The sequence below is a fragment of the Peromyscus californicus genome, unplaced genomic scaffold, assembly GCF_007827085.1.
Source record: "Peromyscus californicus insignis strain IS unplaced genomic scaffold, ASM782708v3 Scaffold_3__1_contigs__length_106647218, whole genome shotgun sequence".
NCBI lineage: Eukaryota > Metazoa > Chordata > Mammalia > Rodentia > Cricetidae > Peromyscus > Peromyscus californicus.
This window is the reverse complement of record NW_026294551.1, coordinates 46,574,122-46,598,604: the sequence shown is the minus strand read 5'-3', so window position 1 is coordinate 46,598,604 and position 24,483 is coordinate 46,574,122. Positions and strand designations below refer to the sequence as shown.

Below are 24,483 nucleotides of genomic sequence, written 5' to 3'. Positions count from 1 at the left end.
CCTGTTTTCATAAGCATGAGGCTTCATTACTGAAAGACCAGCTGGAACATACCCCTAGAGCTCTGAAAACAAATTGAGGAGTGTTCCTACACTGTCTGTGAATTCCTCATCTAGGAACACCTTTCTGAAGAAGGGATGGTTTCTACCTGGTGCCTGTCAAAATGCTCAGGGCCTGAGGTCTTTGGCCAGCTGATCTTCCACATGAGCCACAACACAAGAGATGTTGCCATCACAACTCTCTTGGCAAAGAGGAGTCTCAGGGCTGTCAATAGACATCAGCTGAACAAGCCAAGCCTTGTCCACGTGGACTGTTCAATCAAGAGGAGATGAATAGCTTCCTGTTTTAGGTGGCTGGGGGGTCAGTATGAGCTCATAAACCAAACAGCAGTTTGCAGACACATCTGTTCCTGATCTCCAGAATAAACAGTGTCCAATGGCTTCGGCTGGTGGAAGCCCCACACAAACCCTACTGGCTCTCGCAAAGGGGAGTGGGCTCTTGATGTGAGATGCAGATCTCTAACAAGCAAATTCAACCAAAGGCTGCCATAGAAGACGGGCTGATTTTGAGGAAAGCGGAGACGTTAATGGAAAGCCAATGGGCCACCTCTGCTATCTTTCCCAGGAACACTATGCCCAGGTCCATACTGAGTATCCCATGAAGGGAACTACAGCACTTGGAAATGTGGGTAGAGTGAGAAGGAGGCTTTCCCCTCCAACTGCCACAGCCCCAATGTCGTCAGAAGAGAGTTCAAGGATAGGCAGATGGACAGGTTCCTGGAAACACATCTGGGTGCAGCTGGAAGGACTTAAATATTTAGATTGGTGATCTTCCCTGGACTACTGAGAACACAAACATCCACACCACAGGGCTGAGTTTTGTGCAAATGTTGGGGCTTTGCATTTTTTTATTAACATTTCCCTCTCACATGGTTTACATCAATTTATAATAATCTACATTAAGTTTAAACAGAACAGAGACAAAAAAAATATATCCATACCAACTTATTAGGGGTTCCATCCTACCTCGTCAGCAAAAGCTGGCAGCCCTCATTCACTGCCTAAGCAAGTGCAAGCATGCCTGGGATTCCTGGACCCTGTCTCCCGGTGCCTTGCTGGCAGTGATAGGGTTCTGGGCTGCATGGCTCCTGTCTCAGGAGAAACACCAGATACTTCCTTGGTGCCCCACTTGGGGTGGAATTTATAAATAATAGAAACCATTAATAATTCTCAGTTCCTCTTCCAGCCTTCTTGCTATTATATTGCCTAAGCAACCTGGGGACTGCAGTAGCTAATGCCCAGAAGCCAACATTCCTTGTTTTGAAGAGACAGGAGGCACTGTTTTGATGGGCTTTGATAATTTGTTACTGTCAATTCTTTGGAAGTAAGAATGCCTCACATCAGCACCTGAGTGCCAAGATAGTAGCTAGATGATATGATCTCTACACTCACGGGCACTCTCTTTCACCTGTCTGAGACAGCAAGGCTCCTTGTTAAACTGCTAATAGGCAGTTGGGAAGTTGGCATTCCTTTCTCCTGTATGCACAAACTGTACCGTTGTGTCAAAGGCAACAGGTATGAATAGGACCTGAAAGAGCCCTGCCTCTCACCTAGCAGACACAATAGCTTGGGGGCCAGCAAACCCATCTTTAGACTTAGCCCTGAGCACACACAATGAGGGCTGGTCTCCCCAATCCTGAGGGCCAAGAATCAACTCTGCCACATAGAAGATACAGGAAGATGTGTCGTAGCTCAAGCTCCTATGACAGGAGCATCTTTCCCTGCTAATTGCCATCGGACTGGAAATGGTGCTTTGGGAATAAATCTCTTTCTAGTACCAAGCAATAAGTTGCAGAGTTGGGAATGACACCTGCTGACCCCATCCTCTGGAGCCCCAGCAGACACACAAGGGCGACAGTCTGTCCTCCAACTTCTAGAAAGCTTGGGATCATCCACAGGGCTGGATTTAGGAGCTGGGGCAGTGCCAGGGCAGGACCATTCCAGCTGGGTTGTACCTTCTGCTCCTAGGCTCTGGAGCATGCATGGCAATGTGGCTGCCCCGTGGCAGTGCTTGGCTGTTGAGAGTGTAAAATCTAAGGCAAAAGTACCACGAGGTATATGAGGTTCCAGGTTCCAGGACAGAGCCCGTTTTCATCTGGACCCCTGATTCAGCCACGGAAGTTGCCCTCCAGGAGGTCATGCTCCACTACAACAGCCTCTGCGCGTCTTTACTGTGAAGACTGGCTTCCCTTGACTTGCCCCTGCTGCCTGCTCCATCCGTCTTGTTCCTTCACAGCCCGGGCGCCCACCACACCCTCAGGTGCGTTCCTGACCTCTCTTGATAGCAGGACACTTGTGAGTCATCACACTCAAAACACCACCAGGGGAAAGGGAACAGAAAATTCAGCAGAAGAAACAGTTGAAGATGCCTCATGGTAGGCAAGAAATAGAACAGACAAACCCCAGAAAGGGTAATTCTCAAATAGAACATTCCAGAAATCAGCTCTCCAGCTCTGTGCTAAGCTGAGAATTAGTGTGTGTCTGTCTCCTTGTTCAACGTCTGCACAGACAGCAAGGAAAGCAGGTGTGAGGCCAAGGGTGGCACACAGCACATCGGACAGGCCACCACTGCCCGGGGCCTCTGCAGAACTTTCCAGTGATGGAGCAAAACCCCAAGCTGCACATGCATGCAGCAGGCTGGGAAGATGGAGAGGGCAGAGACACTGCAGGGAGGCTGCAGTCTGGGAGCAGGGCCAGGATAGGAGAAGCCGGCAGCAGTCACACAGCGTAAAATAAAAGTCCCCAGACTGGACTCAGGCAGAAAGAAAGCGCTGAAGAAATGAAAGAACAAAGCAGGCCGTCTGTGCCCACCCCGGCTCAGCCACTACCCTTTCTGCATGACAAATACACATAGAACAATTCTTAGACAGCACGGAGCATCAGACACACACAGGTACAGAGGGCAGGAGCTGGGGGTGGTGAGGAGGCTCGGGGCTGGTCAGCTGGCTTTGTACAAGGTGGCACAAGAGATGCACAAGTTGCAGATCTCGGAAGGTGGCTTCCCTGGACTCCCGAGGGCTAGGCTGGGGAGTTTCGGTTGCAGTCTTTTCAAGTCTATGTTGGGCCCTGGCTGGAGGGCTGCCTCCAGCCACCCCCACAGCTGCCCGCCTCAGGCTACACATCTGTGGAGAAGTACAGTGTGTTCCGCTTCAGTTCTGCGAAGGAAATGGGGGGATGCTGCAGGTAGTAAAGCAGGACCTGGACCTGTGGGGAAACAAGGAGACTGAGGTTGTGGTCCTCATGTTCCAGACCCTCCTTCACCTGTGAGGCTGAGAAGAAATGACTCCTGAGCTGCAGCCAAGTCTGTGTTGCCCATGTCCCACCCCAGGCTCATTCTGGCCTCTCTCCCTTTTTTGGAAGCCCAAGTTCCTTCGCTCATTTCCAGCACTAGAGGGTGCTGTAGAGCCAAGGGTCAGGGAGCCACTTCCGTGTCTAAGTCAAAAGCTTCTAGTGTGGGCCTGAGATCAGCTTTAGTTGGGCAGCCTGTCCTAGGTATTGACCCTGAAAGTAACCCCAGAACTTTCATACATTTGGTCAACCCCCTGGCTCCAAACCTGCTATACCCAAGACTGAGGTACTCTCAGGAAAGCAGCAAGCGCCTACACAGACACTCTTCAACTCTTGTCTAGACCCATACATTGTGTTTCGGCCTAAGCAGGGAGGATCTGTAACCCTGTGCTTGGGCACCCTATATACCACTGGTTCAGCTGCTGAGGAGGAGAGGTGGGGCCTCTGAACCGCCTAGAGGCCTCCACAGTGCTGGTAGTACCTGGGCCATGACGTCATGGGACCAGATGTCTGCAGCTGATGTGAGATGTGCTTTGCTCTCCACTTCTGAGGGTCTCAGTAACGTGGGGCCAAACACAGTGGCCAGGTTGTGAAGTGACATCTTGTTGATGGGTTCCTTCTCAGCAACCCTGAGGGAAAGGAAGGAGAACAGAGAAGTCACTCTTCAGCAGCCCCAGGAGACCTGGGATGCTGGGAGCTAAAGGCACTTGAAGAAGCTCCCTCAGGCATCAAGGGAGCAGTCACCTAGCTTCCCTTCCTCCAGGTGGGAAGGACATTAGGCTAAGGGATATTTCTGTAACACACCCCTAGCACCTAGGCTATGTGCCAAGCTGATGGAAAACTGCCAGTCAGGACTAACACCTATCAATGGCGTCACCCCTGACTTAGATAAAATCATTACAATAAGATGGAGGACACACTGGCTGTGGAGGCGCACAACTTCAACCCAGCACTCAGGAGGCAGAGGCAAGTGAATCTCTGTGAGTTCAAAGCCAGCCTGGTCTACAGAGTGAGTTCCAGGACAGCCAGGGCTACACAGAGAAACCCTGTCTCGAAAACAAATAATGGAGACTACATTGTTCTAAGAACGCTGTGTAATACTGTACACTGTCAGTCATTGTGAGCCAAGTACCATTATCCTAGAGGTGAGGAAACCAAGTACAGTCACATGCTGAGAGGTGCCAGAGCTGGCTTCGGAACCCAAGAGCTCATCACCTTACCATTTTGCTTTTTATTCAGAATCCAACAGTAGTGCAGTTGTGGGGGTCGACAGTGACTGGGGCAGGCCAGGAGGACATGCTGCCCAGAGGCAGCTGCAAGCTGAGCCTGCAGTTAGGCAGGCTGTTGTAGCAGGAGCAGCTGTGACCAGAGGCAAGTCAGCATTGCAATGTTCCCCACCGCCTCGGACGGGTGTGCTCATGGGCCTGCTCTGGCTCCTTCCAGAGTTCCCCTGCTTTTCTCTTATGTAATAGACCAGGTACTCTGTTACCATGTCCCCTGAGTGACAGTGGGAGCGGCCATCTGTGGCTACTGTCCAGGCAGACTCAGTATCACCAAACACATCAAGAAATCCTAGACCTCCCCGACTCCATACTAGGAAATGTTCTGAGGCTTTGATACACACACACCCTGGACAGGGCCTCTCATCCTACTCTCAATGCAATTCCCACCCTCTGGGCAGGAGTCACAAATGTGCCTGCTGACTGCTTTGGAAACGGGCGCACGCGCACACACACACCACCCCAGATGTGGGCCCAGTTCCCGGGGTGGAAAGCCTAATGAATTTTCCCTCCCATCCCTTCTTAGCGTGTCCTCCCACAATGTTCACCGAACTATTTGGGAGCTGGTTGGGACTTTGGTCCTTGCCAAACCAGAGGGAGGGACATTGTCTCATGATGGGAAAAACAAGGCACCAGCCCCAGCTGTGTCTAAGTCTCCACTGGCCCGCCAGAGCCTGGCCTGGCGGAACCGGAGCCAGCACCTGGACGAGGGGATGAGCTCAGAGGTGCTGGCCTAAGGTAGCAAATGGATTTAAGGGACACCAAGTGACCTAACCTTCCAGCTGGTGTCTGTGATCAGTCCTGGGCTGAAAAGTGAGTGACGAGGACTCCTTGGTACTATGTTTGGTACTGAACACTAGAATGGATGTCACTTGAGCAGCTCTGGTTTGCCTTACCATGAGAGGAGTGAGGGAAGGGGAGAAGGGTCGTAGTTTAGGACTTGGAAGATGTGGATTTTAAGTACAATTTTCACCACTAAACCAAGCAAGTCCCCACTGGGCTTGGGTCTCAGTTTCTCTGTTTCATAACATATGGGCCAAGACCAGTAAGTTTAAATTCTTTTTTGTTGTTGTTGTTGAAAGATTTATTTATTTATTTACTTATTTATTATGTATACAGTGTTCTGCCTGCTGTATGCCTGTGGGCCAGAAGAGGGCACCAGATCTCACTACAGATGGTTGTGATCCACCATGTGGTTGCTGGGAATTGAACCCAGGACCTCTGGAAGAGCAGCCAGTACTCTTAACTTCTGAGCCATCTCTCCAGCCCCCAGGTTTCAAATTCTTAACTGACTCATAATAAGCACATTTGATGATGTAACCCAGGACACACATCTACAGGTAACTGAACAAACAATACTTTTGCTGTCAGCACACCCTATTGCTGCCCTGTTTCACTTAAAAAAAAAAGCCATACTGGGCTGGTAGGGTGGCTCAATGGTTAAAGTCCTTGCTGCCAATTCTGACAACCTGAGTCCAGCCCTAGAACCCACATAGGAGGAGAAGAGAAATGACTTCTACAGCTTGTCCTCTGACCTCCACATGCAAGGCACGGTGCACACATACATACACACACGCACAAAATAATAAATGTACACAAAGAAAAATCTACACCGACTAAATGGCTGCATCTGGGGCCCACAGATTAAAACCAACCTGAGGCCCTGTGCTTTACCCCCCATTCTAAGAGGGTCTCCTTATGTTTCCCAAGCTATTCTTGATTGTTCCAGCAATCCCCTGCCTTAGCATCCTGACAAGAGGCATGTGCCACTGTGCCACAACCAATTACTTTAGGCTGCAATCAGGAGCCACAGTTTCCCAACAACAGCATGTGAGTTCAGGAGGTTGAAAACAGCCACTCAGGCGTCTGGGTGGCCGAGCACAGGCCAGGACCCAGGAGGCGGAAGTGAGAAGATGGGTCTGGCGGGACAGGTGACAGCTCTGGGTTGGGCCCCCCCTTGGGCCCCCCCTTACCTTTTCAAGTGTTCCAGCAGGAAAAGGAAGGTGATGAGGTTGGGGTCGGGCAGGGAGCGGAGCAGGTGCATCATGCAGTTCTCCTTGGCAGCAGGGTCTGACAGGGCTGCAGGAGGAGAAAGGGCAGGGCCTGGTTGGAGGTCCAGAAGCCTGGCCCACAGAGGGAGGGCCTGGTCCGTGCATGGACTGTCTGTCAGCAGCGGGTTCCCCTGGGATGCCGCACCATGGGTAACATGGCTAGAAGGCAGGCTGGGGGATCAGTCTCTTCCTTCCCTCCTGCGCTAGCCATTACCCCAGGACCACACAACCCATACTCTATGCTAGTTTAATCCAGTAGTTGCACATTACTAGGGGTGGGATGTTTCCCGTCAAATACTTCTGAGGCTGGTGCCTACACTGACCAGCGTCCCCTAGGTTTCACATTCTCCATGGGGTCCAAAGCCCTGTCTGCCTCAGAAGATGGGAGTACTGTGCCAGGCCTGGAAGAGGCCCATCTAGGTGGGCACAGGAGCTCCACTGGCTAGTACCTGGGCAATGAGGAGAGCCATTCTGTGGGGCTCAGGACAGCTGCCCCAAGTATGGTATGGTTTAAACCAGCTTCCTCTCTGGCCCTGGGAGCCAGCAGCTCAGCGCCTTCTTCCCTAAATGCCTGTGTTTCTAGGAAGCAGATCAGTTTGTAAGGAGGAGCCATAAAGAGGACACCAAGGCAGGGGACAAGGGACAGGAGTCCACCTTCGCACCTCACTCTTAGGTCCTTCAGCCATGAGAGAGAGTACACTGGACAAGCCACTGGCAGGAATGCCCGGGGCATCTCCTGCTTTGCAGCCTAGGAGACTTAGCCCAGCCAACCCTCAGGATGCCAGAAACCTCACCGATGCCCTCCATGAAGGCTGGGTAAAGTCGGTCTGTGAGGAGGGGCTCCGGCAGTTCCCGGAAGTAGAGCTTGAGGGTGCCAGCAATGGCGTTGATGTCCATGTCGCTCAGCATCAGCAGGATGTCCTTGTTATCTGTACAGGAGGGGGCAGAGCCTGAGGCTACACTGACCTGGGACACCTGTTCCTCACTGGCAGCCCTCAAAACGATTTCTGTCCCTCAGATCTGTCCCTCAGACCGCGACCCACAGCACTTCAGCCTCTGGCTTCCCCTTACATACGTGGTGCCCACCAGCTCTGTTATGTCAACTCAGCTGTCATCTGTGGGAAAGGGCAGCAGGGGACAAGCTGGGGTCTATCTGCTGTGGCTTCCCAGCAGAGAGGAGGGACATAACTTGTCACCCAGAGTACAGAGCCATATCCACACCACACAGCACACACCTAATCGCATGTTCCCAGGAGCCATATCCCAGCATGCTCTCAGCCTCTATCCTATCCTTACCTACCTAGACCTAGTTCAGGCATTCTGAGCATTGGGTATGCTAACACTGTCTCAGCCTGACCCAGCAGGATGGAGAAGAGGAAACCGAAGGCCAGACCCCACCACAGAAGGGCTCTGTCGAGGAAGACCTGCCCCATGGTAACAGGGCCCAGAGACAGCAGCAGAGAGGAGCCTGAGCCAGCAATATATATTCTGGAGTCCCAAAGGTCTCAGCTGAAGTTCAGGTACAAAAACCTCCACGCTGGGTAACCCAGAGTAAGAGACCTGACCTCTCTGATTGCCATCCTTATTTGAGTGGAGAGAGACTAAGTGACAAGATGTCAAACATGTAACTAACTTGTCAGGGGGACTCAGAAACAGCTTCCCTCATACTACCACAAACTACAGACCAAGGTTCCTCTGTTCTCCACCAGCTGCTTGGGAACTGTCCATGCCCACTGGGCTTCCCTACTCACTGGCATCAAAGACAGCCTTCAGTGCCTGGATGTCCGTGGCCACCCCCGATATCCTGTAGATGCCAACCTCTTCAATGCCCCTCTTCTCCACCTCTTCCACACACTGTCGTACGATGTAGGGCACCTTGGAGCGCTCCCGCCTGCAGGACATGGGTGCACAGGAGAGGGAGGGATGGAGGGAGCTTCTCACACTGGCTGGGCCCTCTAGTTCCTCCACAGCCTTTCTCAGCCTTGTGCAGCTTGGGGCCCTTGGGGTCAGGAGTCAAGGCAAGGAAGGCCTGGGGAAGAGGCTATCCCACTCCCTAAAGCCTGCTTGCTGAGGTACGGCATCGAGCATGTGTGGAAGAAGTCCTAGAGACTGGTGAAAGAACATCCCACTGGATTCGAGTGCTTGTGGGTAGGGTAGTTCAGTGGCAGAGCACTTCTGTAGCAAGTGTGAGACCCTGGGTCTGCACCCTAGCCATGCAATTAAAAAAAAAAATGTTCAGGGGAAAAGGAAAAACAACAAACAGAAAATGTTCACGGGGACGCTAAGCAGGGTAGGTCAAGACCTGGGAACAAAGTGCCCAGAGGGGCAGGGTGACCGAAAGGGTGTAGCCCTTTCCGAGCCAGCCACCCTGACTCCAGCTTACTGCTGCCAAGCCCAAACGTGGGCCCACGGCCACTGTCACTTCTTGTTGACTGCAGGGCACAGACACTCTGGCTTCCCCCGGGACCGTCCACTGTTTCCATCCCGGACCGCTTATTTCTAAAATATCCTAGGAGCCGTTTCTGGCCTCCAAACTGCTTGCCTGGGGCATGGGCAGGGGGGCTGGAAGGTGGGATGGGGCGGGCACCCGGGTACCGAAGCTACTCGGTCTCCTCCACGGCACTACCTACTTGGTCACCACGCTGATCTTCACTCCGAAGACGCCGGTTTGCTTTTTGGATGGGGTCCTCTTCAGGCTCATGTCACGGCTGGTAAATTTCATGGAGAATTCCACTTTGATCTGGTCAGGGGGTGGAGTAGGTACAAATCCCCCAGGGCATGAGTGTCACCAGACATAGGTCTCTCTCCCCAGTACTGTAAGCAGGGCTACCCTCAAGCTGGCAGGGGATGGGGAAGGGTGTGGCCACGGAGGAGAGGACACTGATCTGAGGGAGGTGCAAGCAGTCTAGCGCCCAGGGGAGGGTGGCCGCCATGGCTCCGATGTCCTTACCCCATTCATTTCAATCACATCCGTATGCCAGTTCTTAGTTTCCACAGTCTGTGGATCCAGCTGCGGGGGGCGGGGGAGGGGGGGAGAAGGAGGACAGGTCAGGGTCCAGCTTCCCTATCGGTCAGCAGCTGCTTTCCAAGACAGGAAAGGGTTGGAAAGGCAGAAGCCTGGATGCTAATCTTTAAATCAACCTGCTGAAATAGTCTGAGCCCACAGTCCTCCGCCCACTCCCTCCTAGTCTTTCCTAGGGACGGCCCCTGATTCCCTGAAGAGGAGGGGCACCTTCTATGAGACACCGTGCTGTCACACTGTGCTGGATCCTGACCACATTACAGTCAGAGGTGACCTGTCACCTCATTTCACAGACACATCAACTGCACACTGAGAGAGCACAACGCAGTACACACTTAGATGAGCGTGGAACGTGAGGGGACAGCAGGGTTTCCTGATTTCCGTGAGGGCACTGAGCCCTTGGCACCTACACGGAGAACGAGACGCTCAAGCTACACTATGCCCATGCATTTATATCCCCAGCTGTCCTCCACCTCAGCATGTTTTAAAGTCAACATCTCAACATTACTATGGCAAGTTTAAGTAGCTGTAAAGAATATCATTTCCAGGATAATGTAAATATTGACATCTTAAAATGATGACATCATTCTTTAAGTGTATGCAGTGGAATCTAATTACCATAGTGACTCAACACCCACCATCATCCACTTCAACACAAGAATGAGCTCATCTTTTGAGGTGACAAGGCCCATCTGACAATGTGGTCAGGAGCCAACACAGAGTGATGGGCACAATGCCTCACAGAGGTTGCCCCTGTCCTCCAAGGGATCGGAGCCGATTCAACTCTCCCTGCCCACCTTCATCCTGGGCAAATCTCTATACCTTCAGGGGTACGTGTGCCTAAACACAGGGCACCGTCCCCACAGGGGAAAAAATGTATGTGAGTCAGCCCAGGCCCTTCCTGCGCCGGTCCCCTCTGACGGGGCCTGGGGTTACACCTGGCTGGCTCTGAGCCTGTATCTAGGCTGCAGAGGCTCAAGCCCTGGGTCCAACAGTCAGTTCCGTGCACGGAGGAGGAATGGAATTTTATAAGAACAGAAGAAGAATTCAGCATGGGGAGAACCAATCCACACATCTTCCTTGGGCAGAGCCCCTGCCCACACGATGGCCTCCAACAAAGACAGCCACCCGTGTGACGCTAAGTTCACCTCCTCTTGATAGAACCAATGGTCCCCACCCCTGGAGTGGCATCCAGACATAACCTGAGTTTGGAAATGGCAGGTCAGGGCTGACCTGGGGCTCCCATTCTACCTCATGAATTTGGTGCGTCACTGAGGCTCCCCGAGCCTTGACTTCTTCACAGTGGTAGCCATGCCTACCTCACAGGGCTGCCTGACAGGAGTTTGAGCAAACCCTTTGCACACACGTCAGTTCATCACCATAACCCACTAGTTAGTATGGTTTAAGCCTTCACAGTCGTTCCCATTCTGAAGACCAGGACACAGAGACTTAAACAGTACAAGGAACCTACCCAGTGTCCAAGACCCAGGGAATGGGTACTGGGTGCAGTCAAGTCTCCCCGACTTACTCTCTCTGCTCAATCTGTAGGACACCATGCAACATGACTAACCTGGCACCTGTACTTTGGAGTGGTGGCTGCTGGCGCCATGATTCTTTCAGAAGAAATACCAGACCCCTTGGGATGGAGTCTGGTGTCTAGCTGCTTCTAGAACAAACTTCCTGTTTCTTCTCTTCCCCATATGAGTCTGTTTTCGTAGGAGAGCCCCCGCCCACCACACCCCGACCCCCAGACAGGGTTTCTCTGTGTAGCCCTGGCTGTCCTGGAACTCACTCTGTAGACAAGGCTGGCCTTGAACTCACAGAGATCCCCCTGCCTCTGCCTCCCAAGCGCTGGAATTAAAGATGTGCGCCAACACCCCCACCCCCATCCCGCTCCTGGGAGCTTCTGAAACAGGTAAAGCCCCTGCTGATGCTAAGGTCTAGCTCTAGCTTGCTGTGGGTCCACATGCTCCAGCCTTTCTCAGAACAGCTATGGATAAGGCGCCCTTCTTTTTTCTTTGAGTCCCCACCACTACCATGTCCCTTGGTTCCTGCCACAGGTATGGCTCTAGCACTCCCTTACAAAGACCTGCCCGGCTTCTCAGTGCCCTGACAATGATGCTCCCATTCCCAGGAGGCCGGCAGCCTCGGGAAACCAAGTCTATTTCAGGATGTCATTTAAATACAGAGAAGGGAGGGTGGGGCGCCGAGAGGGACATGGCACATTTTCCAGAGAAATGATGCTGCCTGAGTTGCTGCGACTATTTATAACCCCTGGGAACTGTGGACTCTGCTATTTCCTGATTAGATTAGTGCTCAGGGTACAGAGGCCAGCCCTGGGGATGTCAGTCAGAGGGGACAACCCTGAGTCCCAGAAGACAGGTGCCATCCATGGGTCCCGGGCACAGGCACTGAGTGGGAGATAGCAGACCATGTGAAGGAGAAAGGCAGATGGGGCTTATGAGGGGCTAGGTGGGGGAGAGCCACAGGTGACATACCTGCAGAGCGGCTCCTCCAGGGTAGGGCTCAGGTAAAAGAGAAACAGGTCCCAAAACCCCTTAGAGGAAGTTAGTAAGCAGTGGCCGTATACACATAGCAACTCAACTGTCTGTGCATTCAGCCTCAACCCCACTGTGGCCACACATTCTGCCTTCTCCCTAAGAGAAGTGGAGGCCTGTAGACTACTGTCCAAGAGTGCACCAGGCCATGAGCCACACAATGCAGGGGCTCTGCTAGAATCCCAGTCAGCTGTCACTCTGTTCAGACGAAGTGGCCGGTATATAGGGCAGGAAGCGCCCACATGGTCTTCTAAGGGTGAGGCTCAGAAGCTCCAAGGATAGAGGACACTCAGTGTGAGTTTCGGGAACATCTTCAGATGGGGAAGCCCTTCCTCCCCAGGCCCAGCTTTCGCCAGCCCAGGCAGGTAACCCTGTTGCTTCTTTGCTACTTCCCTGGACCTGGCATTTAGGAGGCACAAAGCAAGTCTGTGTGACCCTTACCACCGGAGTCTCTCTTCCTAGTCTCTACCGGGTGACAAAGCCATCTTCAAGCCTGAATTGTGACTGCTGGGACACATTCTCCTATGCCCCATGTCCTCCTCTATCACACAGCCTAGCCCATCGGGGAGTGAGGAGTGCTGTTCTACTTTCTGACAGGCCCTCATGTGGGCTGTTTCATCTTCAGGAAGAGGCCCAGCTTTGAGCAGCTGGGACAGACAGAAAGGCAGAGCCAGCCACCTCGGGTCTCAGTGGAGAGAGGCAGAGGTATGAGCAGTCTTCAGAAGCAGTGCTCTGGGAGGATGCACCCATGGGCTCGGGGGATGATGCATACCCCTGATGACAAGGTTCAGCAAGGTTCCAGGCCTCCACCTCCGAAAGGGAGACCCCCTTTCTTTTCTCTCTCTCTTTTTTTCTTTCTTCTTTTGTGTGTGTGTGTGTGAGTGGAAATTTAATTGTAATAAAACATTTTAAAGCAAGTTCCTACACTTAAGAAATCTGCTTTTCCAGCTGGGCGGTGATGGCACACGCCTTTAATCCCAGCACTCGGGAGGCAGAGGCAGGCGGATCTCTGTGAGTTTGAGGCTAACCTGGTCTACAAAGCTAGTTCCAGGAAAGGCACAAAACTACACAGAGAAACCCTGTCTCGAAAAACCAAAGGAAAAAAAAAAAAAAAGAAAGAAAGAAATCTGCTTTTCCAAGGGGCAGGGGAGCAAGCTGATTTCGCAAGCATTTTACCAAGTCCAAGTTTGGGGGATTTCTGCTGCTCTTTGTCACCCCATCCATCCTCTTTTCCCACACAAAGTCACCTCCTGGTATGGCTGGGGCAGGACAGAGCAAGGTGCTTTCTTAGAGCCCCCTCCTATCATTGCCACAGCACTGGAGACCTGACCTCCCGCCCCCGGGGCTGCTCCTACCATTCCTACACTAATGTGCCTGTGGCCTCCCGAGACGGAGACCCATCTTTGCCCTTTTCTGGAAGGGAATAGTCTCCCCTCTCCCCTCACAAAGTCTTAAGAGATTTACAAAAATGAAGCGCTCTTTAACACGGGCAATAAATCCAGGGTGCTAAAGCCCCTCGCTCTGACAAGAAGCAGCGCAGGAGCCGCGCGAGTCAAGAACCTCGATAAAACCAGCTGCTGACAGGTACTAAATGAAAGGTAGTCTGGGTGTTTCTGGGGATCCTCGTCACTGGCTGACCAGGCCATGGAGCCTGGGCCCTGAGCCTGATAGGTACCGTGTCGGCTGTGGCTCCGATACCGAGGCCACAGTGGCGGTCTCGGGCTGAATTCCCCTTGCCTTCGGTGCCGTCACAGGCTTAGGGCTGGCCCCCTTGGAAAACTAAGCCAGCCTGTCATTGGGACATACCACAGGCATGAGAGGCCCAGCAGGGCAGGCAGAGGGGAAGGGGATCTGCCAAGAGACAGCCTCGCCCTCCTGCAGCAGGGCACTTAAGATTCTGTCCACGTGGCTGCTGAGCTCAGGGAAGGGCAGAGGAACATGCCTCCATCCTGCCTTCCAGCTCAGCAACTGGGTCAGAAGAGACCAGGGTCAGGCTCAGGAAACTGTCGCCTCATCTTCCCAGTGGCCTGGCAGCCTCACTGTGAAGCCCAGCCAGCTCTGCCTTTCTAGGCCTCTCCCTTTAGAGGAGGTACAGCAGGGCTGGCCACCAGGCTGCTCTCAAAGTGCTCTGTGGCCACAGTTTGTCCTCTCCTCCCAAGCCAGCCACAGGTGAGCTAAGCTGACTCCCTAGTCTGAGACACCCAGGGGAGGCCCCTTTGCTTCTCCTTGGTTCCCCGCCCCCTCTCAAGAACTCTCAAGTTCCCGAGGCCCACATATGGAAGGGGTTTAGCAGCTCTGAAGGAGGCCTTTATTGAAGCCAGGTTAGCATCTTAGTCCCACAGCAACCTGCCTTTTCTCGCGCTCCACCCAGGGCACTCAGCCTATCCTAGGCAGACCACACTCTTAGCCTCTGGCTGGGCATGGCTGAACTTTGAGGAGGAGCAGACCAAAGTCAAAACTGGGCCGCTTGTGGACCTCCACCTCTCCACTAGCCCTGGCGCTCTGCCAAGGCCTTCGCTACTCAGGGCCACCCTCAGGATTTCACCCCAGGGCCAAGCTGCAAGTAAAAAATAAGTATTCCACCCTGCCCCTGCCCAGGGCCATGCTGGGGTCAGCAGGGCAGCAAGGGCAGGGGCGGCAGCCCAGTCTGGAGGCGTTCAGGACCAAAGCAGCGGAGGAGGCCCTCAGCTGCCTGAGGCAGTAGCCTTTCCAAAGTCCAAGCTGGCTGCTGTTGGAATGCCAAGGGTCTGGAAGACCACCAAGGGCTCAAAGGCCTCGACTTGCAGTGGTTTCATAAGAATTACAAAGTCCTCTTCAGAAGCTGACTTTACCTCCCCACCCTGGCTAGGAACATTTTTTTCTATGGACAGAGCCTACTTCTAGTGAAAATGGGGACACTGGCAATTCCACTGTGTGGATCTGAATAGACTCCTCTCCAGGCCTCACATCTGCTCCGCGTCTCACATTCACATACATCATCAACAGCATCCCTGTGGCCGCTGAGGTACAGCAAACTGGGCCAGGTGGCACACCCTACCCACAAAGCAGACAGGCAGGAACCTTGCCCCTCCACATGTTCCCATCTAGGTTATCAACTGCCTGCATGGCCACCTTGCTCACTGGACATCTGAGAAATAGCCATAGGACCCGGGGAAGTTCTGGGCCTCCTCCTTGGAGGCCACATAAGGCTGGTGGTATAGGTGAGAGCCTATATATAGAGCCAAGCTGTTTGGATTTAAGAGCCAGCTCCTCTGCTAAGCACTGTGTGACATCATCTGGGTCACTCTCTAAGCCTCCATTCCCTCATATATAAAATGGCACCGAGAACACCAGAACTTACCTCAGAGCATCAAGAGCTAAGACTGATGCCTGGGACCCAGTCACGTTCAAAACACACCAACATTACCAAGTTGTGCTGAAAGGCTCCGGGGGCTTCCTTCTTGGTCACTGACAGGTCCCTATGCCTTCAACTTCGATCCCTCCACTCTGTATGACCTGTGCCTGCCTCTGGACACACCTGTGCTGGGGCTTCTGTCTGTAGGTTACTTTGTCTAGACTGCACTGTCCCTAGATCTTCCACAGCCAAACCATGAAAGTCCACCATTTCAATTCTCCATGCTAAGCCTCCCAACTCTCTCTCTCTAATCCACTACCCTATTTTCTTTTCTTCCCAAATCATCCAGCCTGAAGTTACCCTACTTATTGACTGACTTCTTTAGATCAGGCCTCCCTACCTGGGCCCCTCCATATCCCTTGGCCCTGCATGCATGCATCCGTCAACATCTATGGCCCAGGATGTGGGGGATGGAGACAGCAATAACTTTCTACCAGGGTTCCTTCAAGACAGAGCCAAACATTCCCATTTGTCTCTCTTCGCCATGTTCGGTGAATGGCTGGCCATGGCCCACATGCATCCATGTGGCCTCTCCCCTCCAGACTCTCCTGTGTGTGGAGAGTTTAAAGCTTTGGAATAGGGATTAAGTCTTAGCCAAGACCATCGTATGAGCTGGATCCACAGAGATCATCCCATTCAGTTCCTTCACTGCACTGACTCCAGAAAGAAGAGACTTATCCCAGGTCTCACGGCAAGTTAAGCCATTTTTCCAAGACTGAAAGAGTGAAGCCCCTTGGCTCCTACCAACCCAGGGCACTTTCTCCTCTAGAAGTCTGTGTCACATGAATCCGGGGCAGCTTCGAGGGTGCATTCTAGAGCATGAGCACAGCACTCAAGCACCTGATGGGAATGGGTGCTGTGGGTACCACTGCACTGGCTCTGTTTCTGTGAGGCACCAGCTATAGATAGGTCACTGTCCAGGAGAGAGATGACGGCAGGTTGTCTCAGGCCCTGTTTCCAGCTAAGCCGGGCTAGGGGACATTTCCTCAGGCACCTTTCCCTCTCTGCAGAAGCCCAGGAATAGCTCCTATGGCTCCTGTGGGACCAAAGACAACACACCTGGTCTATGGCTCCTGGACACCCAAGACCGACACTGGCTTTCTCCTGGGCATTGAGCGGGTCCCAGGAGCAGGGGGTGGTGCGTTCCTCTAGGCCACCAGGGAGCTGACAGAATGCCAGTGTTCCTTCCTGTCCCCAGCATGCTGTGACAGACGAAAGGAAGACAAATAGTCCCTTGTCAGCTCAGCAGAGGGCCGAGTCCCTGCATCTGAGTGCCCTTCACCAACACGTGGACACCCCCAGACAGCACCTGCAGAGGTTTCAGGGAACCTTCCTAATGCCCTCCACAGCTCTGTCCTGGGCCTGGGACCTCACTCTCTCCGGACACTACTGCAGTCCCGGGGGCCAGCAGCTCTGGCCTTTGAGGAACCACTTTGGTTGGCAGGATCAGAAACCTCTGGTCCAAGGCCATCTAAAAGCAGGGCACCAAGCCCAGGAGGGCCAACTGGCCACCCTGTGTATAGGATCAGACATGCTGGAGAGCACCAGAGAGGCCTGGCACTTACCTCACACAGTACCAAGAGCTAAGACATCCAGGTGCCAAAACCTTTGACAAGTTCATCCTGAGCAAGGACTTCCACCTCAGGGTGTAGGACCCCGTGCACCAGCACACTGTGTACAGTGCGGCTCTGCATCTGCAGGAGGCTACCATGCATCCGATATGCAGAGTCGCGGACTTTGGAGAGACAGCCCAGTGGAAGGTGGGGGAGCTGGGGTTGAGAGACTATTCGTGTGGTCCCAGAAGTCAGAGGTGTAAGTCCAGTGGCTGTGTGAACGTAAGGGTCACAGAAACCCTACTTCCCAGCTGATGGTCTGACCGCAGTCCTGCCCCCACAGAGGTCTGGGAGGAAGAGGGTTGTAGGGTCTCTAGTCCCTGGGGGAAGCGCTCCTGTTCTTTCGTCTACAGTTGAAGGACTATGACAGGGATGTGGGTGGGTCCGTGAATGGCAAAGGCACACAACGAAAGTTCTTCTCTTTGAGAGTAAGGAGTCAGGGAGGGTGGCAGCGGGGCCGAGCATCAGGCAGCCACAGGCAGGGCATTTCTACTGCAGAAGCTTTTATCTCTCCTCCCTACCTCCTTCTCAGAAAGGGTTTTATTATTTAGCTTTCTTTTTTATATTTTTGTTGTTGTTGTTGCTTTGGTTTTTCTTTTTTTTTTTTGGTTTTTCGAGACAAGGTTTCTCTGTGTAGTTTTGGTGCCTGTCCTGGATCTTGCTCTGTAGACCAGGCTGACCTTGAACTCACAGAGATCCACCTGGCTCTGCCTCCCGAGCGCTGGGATTAAAGGCATGCGCCACTGCCGCCTGGCACTATTTAGCTTTCTATGTAGCACAGGCTACACTCAAATATGTGGTGGTCCTCCTGTCTCAGCTTTGAAGACTAGGATGACAGGTTTGTGCCACCACACAAGTGTTAAGGTCTCTATTGGTGTTCAGAGCCAGAATGAATGAATGAGCTAAGACAGGTGTGTATCTTATATCTAGTACTCTTGAACCCTCGATGGCAGGAACAGCTAGGAAATGGCTAAGTGAATGTCTTGGGATGTGCATGTTGTACACAAACCTGTGCTGGAAAGATCTGTCAAGCTAAATGACACACTAGAGGGGACTAGGAGCTGTCCTAACAATGGAGTCCTCGTCTACGGTCCTCAAGCTAACAATGGAACTCCCTTCTACGGTCCTCCTAAGCTCAAAGGTCCCCCAGACAACTGTCCTCAAGGTGTCCTGTATCTTATCCTTTCTCAGGTACTACCTCTGACCCTTTATGTAAACAGGGTGGGGTTAACAGCCATCACAGAACATGTGTACTTAGCAACATCAGCTCCCCTCTTGCTAAGAGAAGCTCTTCAAAATCCTGGACTTCTCAGGCCCACATGGCCATTCTTTGAAACAGAGACAAAGGCTCAGAAGCTTTCCTCAACTCTCCTCTGCCCCCTGTATCTTCAATTCAGACTGAATCTCCACTTCTGGCCAGTATCTGGTCTGAATGAGAAGCATCTTTGTCTTGGGTGAGTGAAATAGGAAGAGTCTTGATTTCCTCACTGGACAAATGTCTCTGGCCTGGCTATGCTTCGGGCTTCTTACACAGCCTCTGTGATTCCCACAAGGGGCCTTATTAAAACCTTGGGCTGTTCTGGGATTAGGAATGGAATTCCTCCTTCAGTCCCTTCCCCTCTTAGGTTCAACCTAAGAATCTAGACCCAGGCAGGACAGGAGGAAGGGAAAAAACCCTGAGCTTGCTCTACTTGAATATGATTGGAGAGAGAGAGAGAGAGAGAGAGAGAGAGAGAGAGAGAGAGAGAGAAATTGAAATGCAAGTTAAATACTGCACGTCCTGGCAGAACCCACAAAGCCAAATGCCACGTGTGTCCTCTGCTAAATGCTTGCACAACAAACCAACCACCAAGCCAGGGCCTAGAATGAGGCTTCAGCCCCAGAACTCTCCTTGCGGACAAAAGCAACTCCAGCATGGCCCCTAGGAGAGTCCCTGGACCTTCCTTTCCTCCAGCAAACACAGGTCTCACACTATTTCAAAGGCTCTATTTTAACATCAGGACCTTTCTATCAGAACAGACTTTTCAGGCCCAGTGTGGGGTCCGAGATGAGTCACCCTCCCCTCCCCTCCGGCTTTTAATGGCTTTGGTTAGAGAGGAGCAACAGGCCACAGGTATCTCAGCATTCACGACATCAAATTCTTAGGGCACAGAGTTAATAAGGCAGTCCCTCCTGTCAGGCTGGGCAGAACCCCCCCCCCCCCCCCCGCCCCACCTAAGGCCTGCCTCATCTCATCATCTCAGCACCCTCAGCCTGGCAGTGAGCCACTCTGAAATAAGTAGACTAACTCAGCTACAGAAGGGAGAGAAGAACAGGCTTCACCCCCCCCCACCCCACCCCCCACACTGGCCTATGCACAATGAGGCAGGCTCAGGAGGGTAGATGTCCCTGTCACCTGCAGTGTCAATGACACCCGACACATTTTGTCACACAGCATGTCCTAGGGAACTGAATCACCAGCTACAAAGCACAGCCCTGCGCCACGGCCACCCTGCAGTCACACTGGCACCAACAAGCTCAGCAGCCCAGCACCTGGCTGGCTCGCCACCCTCAGCCAGAGATCACACGAGAAACGGAACTGTCAGATGCCACTGAAAGCCAAGCCGGCCAATGAGTTCCTAAAGTGGCTTCTGTTTTGCCAGCCGCAAATGAAAGGAGAAGCGGAAATGTGGCTTTCAAGGTTTAGAATTTTAACCCGCCCTGCCAGGTACCCAGGGTAGCAGGCAGGTAGACTGCGAGGCTCTGACCAGCTAACTTTAGGTCAGGAACCTGCTAGAGCACTTTCTTGCCAACCTTGAGGTTTGGGAATGATGCGCTCTGGGCTGGTGTCTGCTGGCCTCAGCAAGACCTAGGAGAGGAGGGCAGGGTGGGGATGGCTCCAAGCTGCCGACAACAGACAGCTGCCTCAGCACGGAGGGGCTCTGGTAGCTGCCAGGGCCAGTAGGGCTCTGCTCGCTTGGTCCCCAGGGAGACTGAAGGTGACCCAGGGGCCAAAGCAGGACAGCTCAAGTTGCTGCCCTGCCCAGCACTTTCCAGGACTGATGTCACCTCTATAGGGTCAAGTATGCCTCACTGGCTGGAGATCAAACCAAACAGGAGCCAATGGGCCCAAGATCATTCTTCTTGGCAGGGGCTGGTTGGCACAGAGATTGGCAGAAGATCTTCCTCTGAGATCTAGGGAGACTTGCAAGTCCCATCACAGACTCCATGTCCAGGTGAAGGATTACCAAGGCTCTGGCCAGCAAGAACCGGCACCTTGTAACAACGTAGGCAGTTGATCTGGTCTGTAGAGTTATCAAGCGTTTACTGTGTGCTGGGCACTGGGTCTGGCTTCTCCTTGGCTGCCTGAGGCCAGGGCCGAAAGCCAGCCCCAAGGCAGCCTGCCCAGCTGCAGGACAGTTAGCTTCTATCTCACTTTAATCCCAGCTCAGGTTTGGGGCTGTAGGCAAGACCCTGCAGGGAGCTTGCCCTGGCCTAGCTTGCTCAGGAACCCCCAGACATGCTGTGTGAGTTGCTGGATACCCAGTTGGCACCAGGCCAGCAGTTGTCTGGGTGGTCCCTAAAGAAGCGGTCGACAGCCCCTAGACTCAGCACATTACTCCCTCTCCACCACCAGTCCCTCCTCCCTGGTGGCAATGATCCTTTCAGCTTGCACAAAGAAAGCTCACAAGGCAGAGCATGCTGAGGTGCCCATCAGCAAACGGATGGAGAGCTGACATCCGTAAGAGACGGTTGGGGGTAATCATGCTCGTGCTGGGCTCCTGGGAGGACAGTAAGATCCAGTGAGGCTGTCTGTCTATTTCTATGCCTGCCAGCTTATACTCAGGAGGAAGCCAGGCAGAGTCCACTTGCTTAGGAGACAAACCTCCTTCTGCTGAACGAGGGACAGACACAGAGAAGGCAGCCAGGGTTAGGGTGGGGGTTGCCACTAGCATTTATCACTAAGTTCAAGCCACTTAAAGCATCCTCATACCCATATTCCAGCCTCTGTCCTGGGACTTCCGGGATCCAGCAGGAGCAGTAGTGCAGAGGTAGAGTCCCCAGCGGCCCCAGCCCTCCCTCAGCCCTGCAGCCCTTCTATCCCTCCGCCACCCCTCCAGCCCCTGCTAGCACCTTATGACGGAGCAGTTTACTGCGCACACGGCCCCAGAGCCGGGCGCCAGTATTGGGCACACGCTTGCTTCCTGGCTCTTCCAGCTGATCCAGGCAGCAGTGCTCCAAGGATTCGCACACTGCCTTCAGGCTGCAGTCGGGCTGAGGCAGGATGTCCGTCATGCCAGTGGCCAGCCTGCCGGTCCAGCTCCGGGCAGAAATGTGGAGAGGCGCACAAGCAGCTCTAGAGAGAGCCGCCACTGTCTGCGCACAAGTGCTTAGCAGGGACTGTTAGTGGGGCAGTCCCGAAGCAGCAGCGGGTGTGGGGCTCCGGTTTCTCCTCCCCTCCCTCGGCGCCCTCCTCCTCCTTCCCCCTCCCTAGAGACTGCAGCCGGGAAGCAGCAGAGTCTGAGCGCAGCACCAGGGCCCAGTGCCTCCCCTCAGGCAGCCTGCTGCCCGGTCAGGTGAGCTGCAGCTCCCGGGACGCGGGGAGTGCGGTGTGCGCCAGGGCCAGCTGCAGACAGTACACACAACACTCCCGCCCCACAGAAGGAAGTGACTCAAAGAAGGATTGGGAGCTGCCCCCCTCCAAAACCATGCAGGCCCGGGGTTTAACTCTTGGCAAGCTGGGGCTTCTCCTTACCCACCCTCTATCTCTCCTTCCAGCCTCTACTAAATAGAGTTTGACAAGCAGCTAAGCACAAGCCAGTTCCTAGTCGTTAACTCCTTCACCACCAGGCTGCTCCTGGGACTTGGGTAGGTATCAAGAGCAAGCCAGAGGGGACTTCCAGGGGCCACAGTTGTGGGTAATGGCCATGAAGAGCTGCCCACCTCCCTCGCCAAGGACTGCTTTGAAGTTCCACTTCCTACTCACTCAATTCCTACCCTGAGGCAAGTTCCTCCATGCCAACTTGGTGGCAGGGCCAGACACTTGTTTATGCTCTCAAGCCTCCTGTGGCAAATGCACAGAATAAAGAAGCAGTCTCTGGGGCTTCAGCAGCCCCAGCGGGTATCAGGTCTCTGGGACCCTCACTAAGAACTCTGTGAAAGCATATGCGGCCCTGGGGTATCTGACATTTAGCTGCAGCCCTGTGCACCTCACCAACAAAGACTTTTGCTACAGGGGCAGAGGATGCCCAAGAGCACAGAGCAACGGCAGTGTCTCGGGAGACAGAACTAGTAAGTGCTTGCTTTTTTTTCTCTTTTCCTTTTCTGAGGCAGGCCTCTCAATGTAGCACTGGCTCTGTAGACCAGGTTGGCCTCAAACTCAGAGATCTGCCTGCCTCTGCCTCCCCAGCACTGGGATTAAAGATGTGCGCCACCATGCCCAGCTAGCTCTTGTTCAAGCTGCAGAACGAGAAGTGACTCCTTTCTCAAGCTAACCATGCAACTTAGAGTGTGATACTTAGAGAGAAGAGAAAAGCCAGAACCCTAGATGGCGAGGGTACATGCAACCCAGGTGTTCTGGCCATCCCACCACAGCAAAGCTGGGCATGTACAGGAAGGAACCTTGGCTCCACACGGTGCCAACCAAGAGCCCTGCCTGGGGCTTTCAACACTGCACTTCCACGACAGTGCTGCTCATGTTTCCATTTTAGGGTTGTGAGAACTGGGGCTCACAGGGAAGCAACGTCCTGGCTTGAGGTACAGATACAGCCGCAGCTGGGAAGGGACAGGGAAGACCCTCCAAAGCCCCCATGGGTCACAATCACTGCCTGGCTGAAGTGTGGATAGTTCTCAGGATTAGGGGCAAAGTGATGGACTGGAGTATAGGTACCAGTCCCGGCCCTCTGAACACCCCTGCTGGTTCCCAAACAATGACAGTCCCTGGGATTTTCTATTTCTGCCCCTGTCACCTTCCTGGGAAAGGGGCAGTTTAACTGCAGGGCCAGCCAAGAACTGGCAGAGAAAGACTGCTCTCTCAGTGGTCAGCACCACACTGACCTTCTCTCCATAAGGACTAGAAACTTCCCTCCAGCCTCATGAAGGACAAACATTCCTGCGTTTACATTCGAGCAAATGGAGTGACTAGACTAGACTGAGATTAGTGTGGCGCCTCTGCCCTCCGCACTTCGAAGGATTGACACCTTGGGTGGCGCAGGCGACAGAGGAGTTTTACCTGGGTTCCAGGAGGAGGGCCTGGCTAAGTGTCTGACCCTGGAGTAGGGCCTGAGAAATGAGATGAACCAAAAGCCCGGTATGACAAAGCTGCCAGCCTAGGGGCGGCGGCGGTGGGGGGGGGGCGGGGGGGGGGGGAAGGGGGGATGGGGGGGAAGGGACTTAATGCTCCACAGGACGCAGAAGGGCTTTTGTGCACCTACTATATAGCACATGAGGATGGAGGTGTCCTTCAAGAGGCCCAGGGTTATACCACCAGGACAGCGAAGAAAAACTACCCCAAAAGTTGAGAGGAAGATCAATTGTAGCCGGAGGGGATCAGGCATGCTTTGTGGAAAGGAGGCACTCTATGCATGGGTAAAGTCGCTCCATCCCTCCCCCAGGTCCCTGCTGTGCTCAGCATCCTCTTCACAAAGGTGCAGTGGCTGGTTGCATAACTAGCTGGGAAGGCACCATCTGAACTGCTCACCTCATTCACCTGCTGCACACACACAGCTGGTACCTGGTGCTGGCGGGTTCATTTCAGAATGGCTGACAGGGGCTTCCTAAGGTTCTCTTCCCAATAGCTGGGTCAAACGCCACCGAGTGCAGTCTCAGGGAAATGTGTACAGCTCCCACCACTAATGTGTGGGAGAAGAGGGGCAGGATAAATCCTGTTCCCAAAGTCCTACACTTGTCTGTCTTGAGAACCCCAGGCTCAACACTTGTCTGGGTAAAGCAAGCTCTGATTGGATGAGCAATGGCCAACTGGTCTCCATGGTGACAAAGGTGCCTTAGCAGATGGGTAGCTGAGTTGGGAGGCTCTTCCCTGGAGATACTCAGCTTTCCTTTCCTCCCAAAGGACTGGGGCCTTCCTCTGGGGACAGCACAGATTTGCCTTTTCTTTTCCAAGCCTCACTCATTCCTTCCTGGAATCTGTGTCCTAAGAGCAGGGTAGAGGAGGGGGTGTGCAAGATGAACGTCCCAGCAAGCTCCTCAAAAGCAACCGTCTGAACACTGGTCTCTGCAGC

At 53.4% G+C, this 24,483-nt stretch overlaps 1 protein-coding gene across 6 annotated transcripts in view; it reads right to left on the bottom strand.

The window, feature by feature from the left end:
* Nucleotides 1–870: 870 nt before the first annotated feature.
* Abr (ABR activator of RhoGEF and GTPase) overlaps nt 871–24,483 on the bottom strand; it is a 205,111-nt gene continuing 181,498 nt past the window's right edge. For 5 of the 6 annotated variants that reach the window (XM_052755997.1, XM_052756000.1, XM_052755998.1 and 2 more), the window contains 7 exons: nt 9,627–9,686; nt 9,307–9,416; nt 8,428–8,567; nt 7,471–7,605; nt 6,599–6,704; nt 3,827–3,974; nt 871–3,261 (listed from right to left, as the gene is read on the bottom strand). In XM_052755997.1, coding sequence (XP_052611957.1) covers nt 3,172–3,261; nt 3,827–3,974; nt 6,599–6,704; nt 7,471–7,605; nt 8,428–8,567; nt 9,307–9,416; nt 9,627–9,686 — 789 coding nt within the window. In that variant the 3' untranslated portion in view covers nt 871–3,171. Of the gene's footprint in view, nt 3,262–3,826; nt 3,975–6,598; nt 6,705–7,470; nt 7,606–8,427; nt 8,568–9,306; nt 9,417–9,626; nt 9,687–21,376; nt 21,685–24,483 lie in introns of those variants that run through there. The other variant, XM_052756002.1, reaches the window with a different exon arrangement.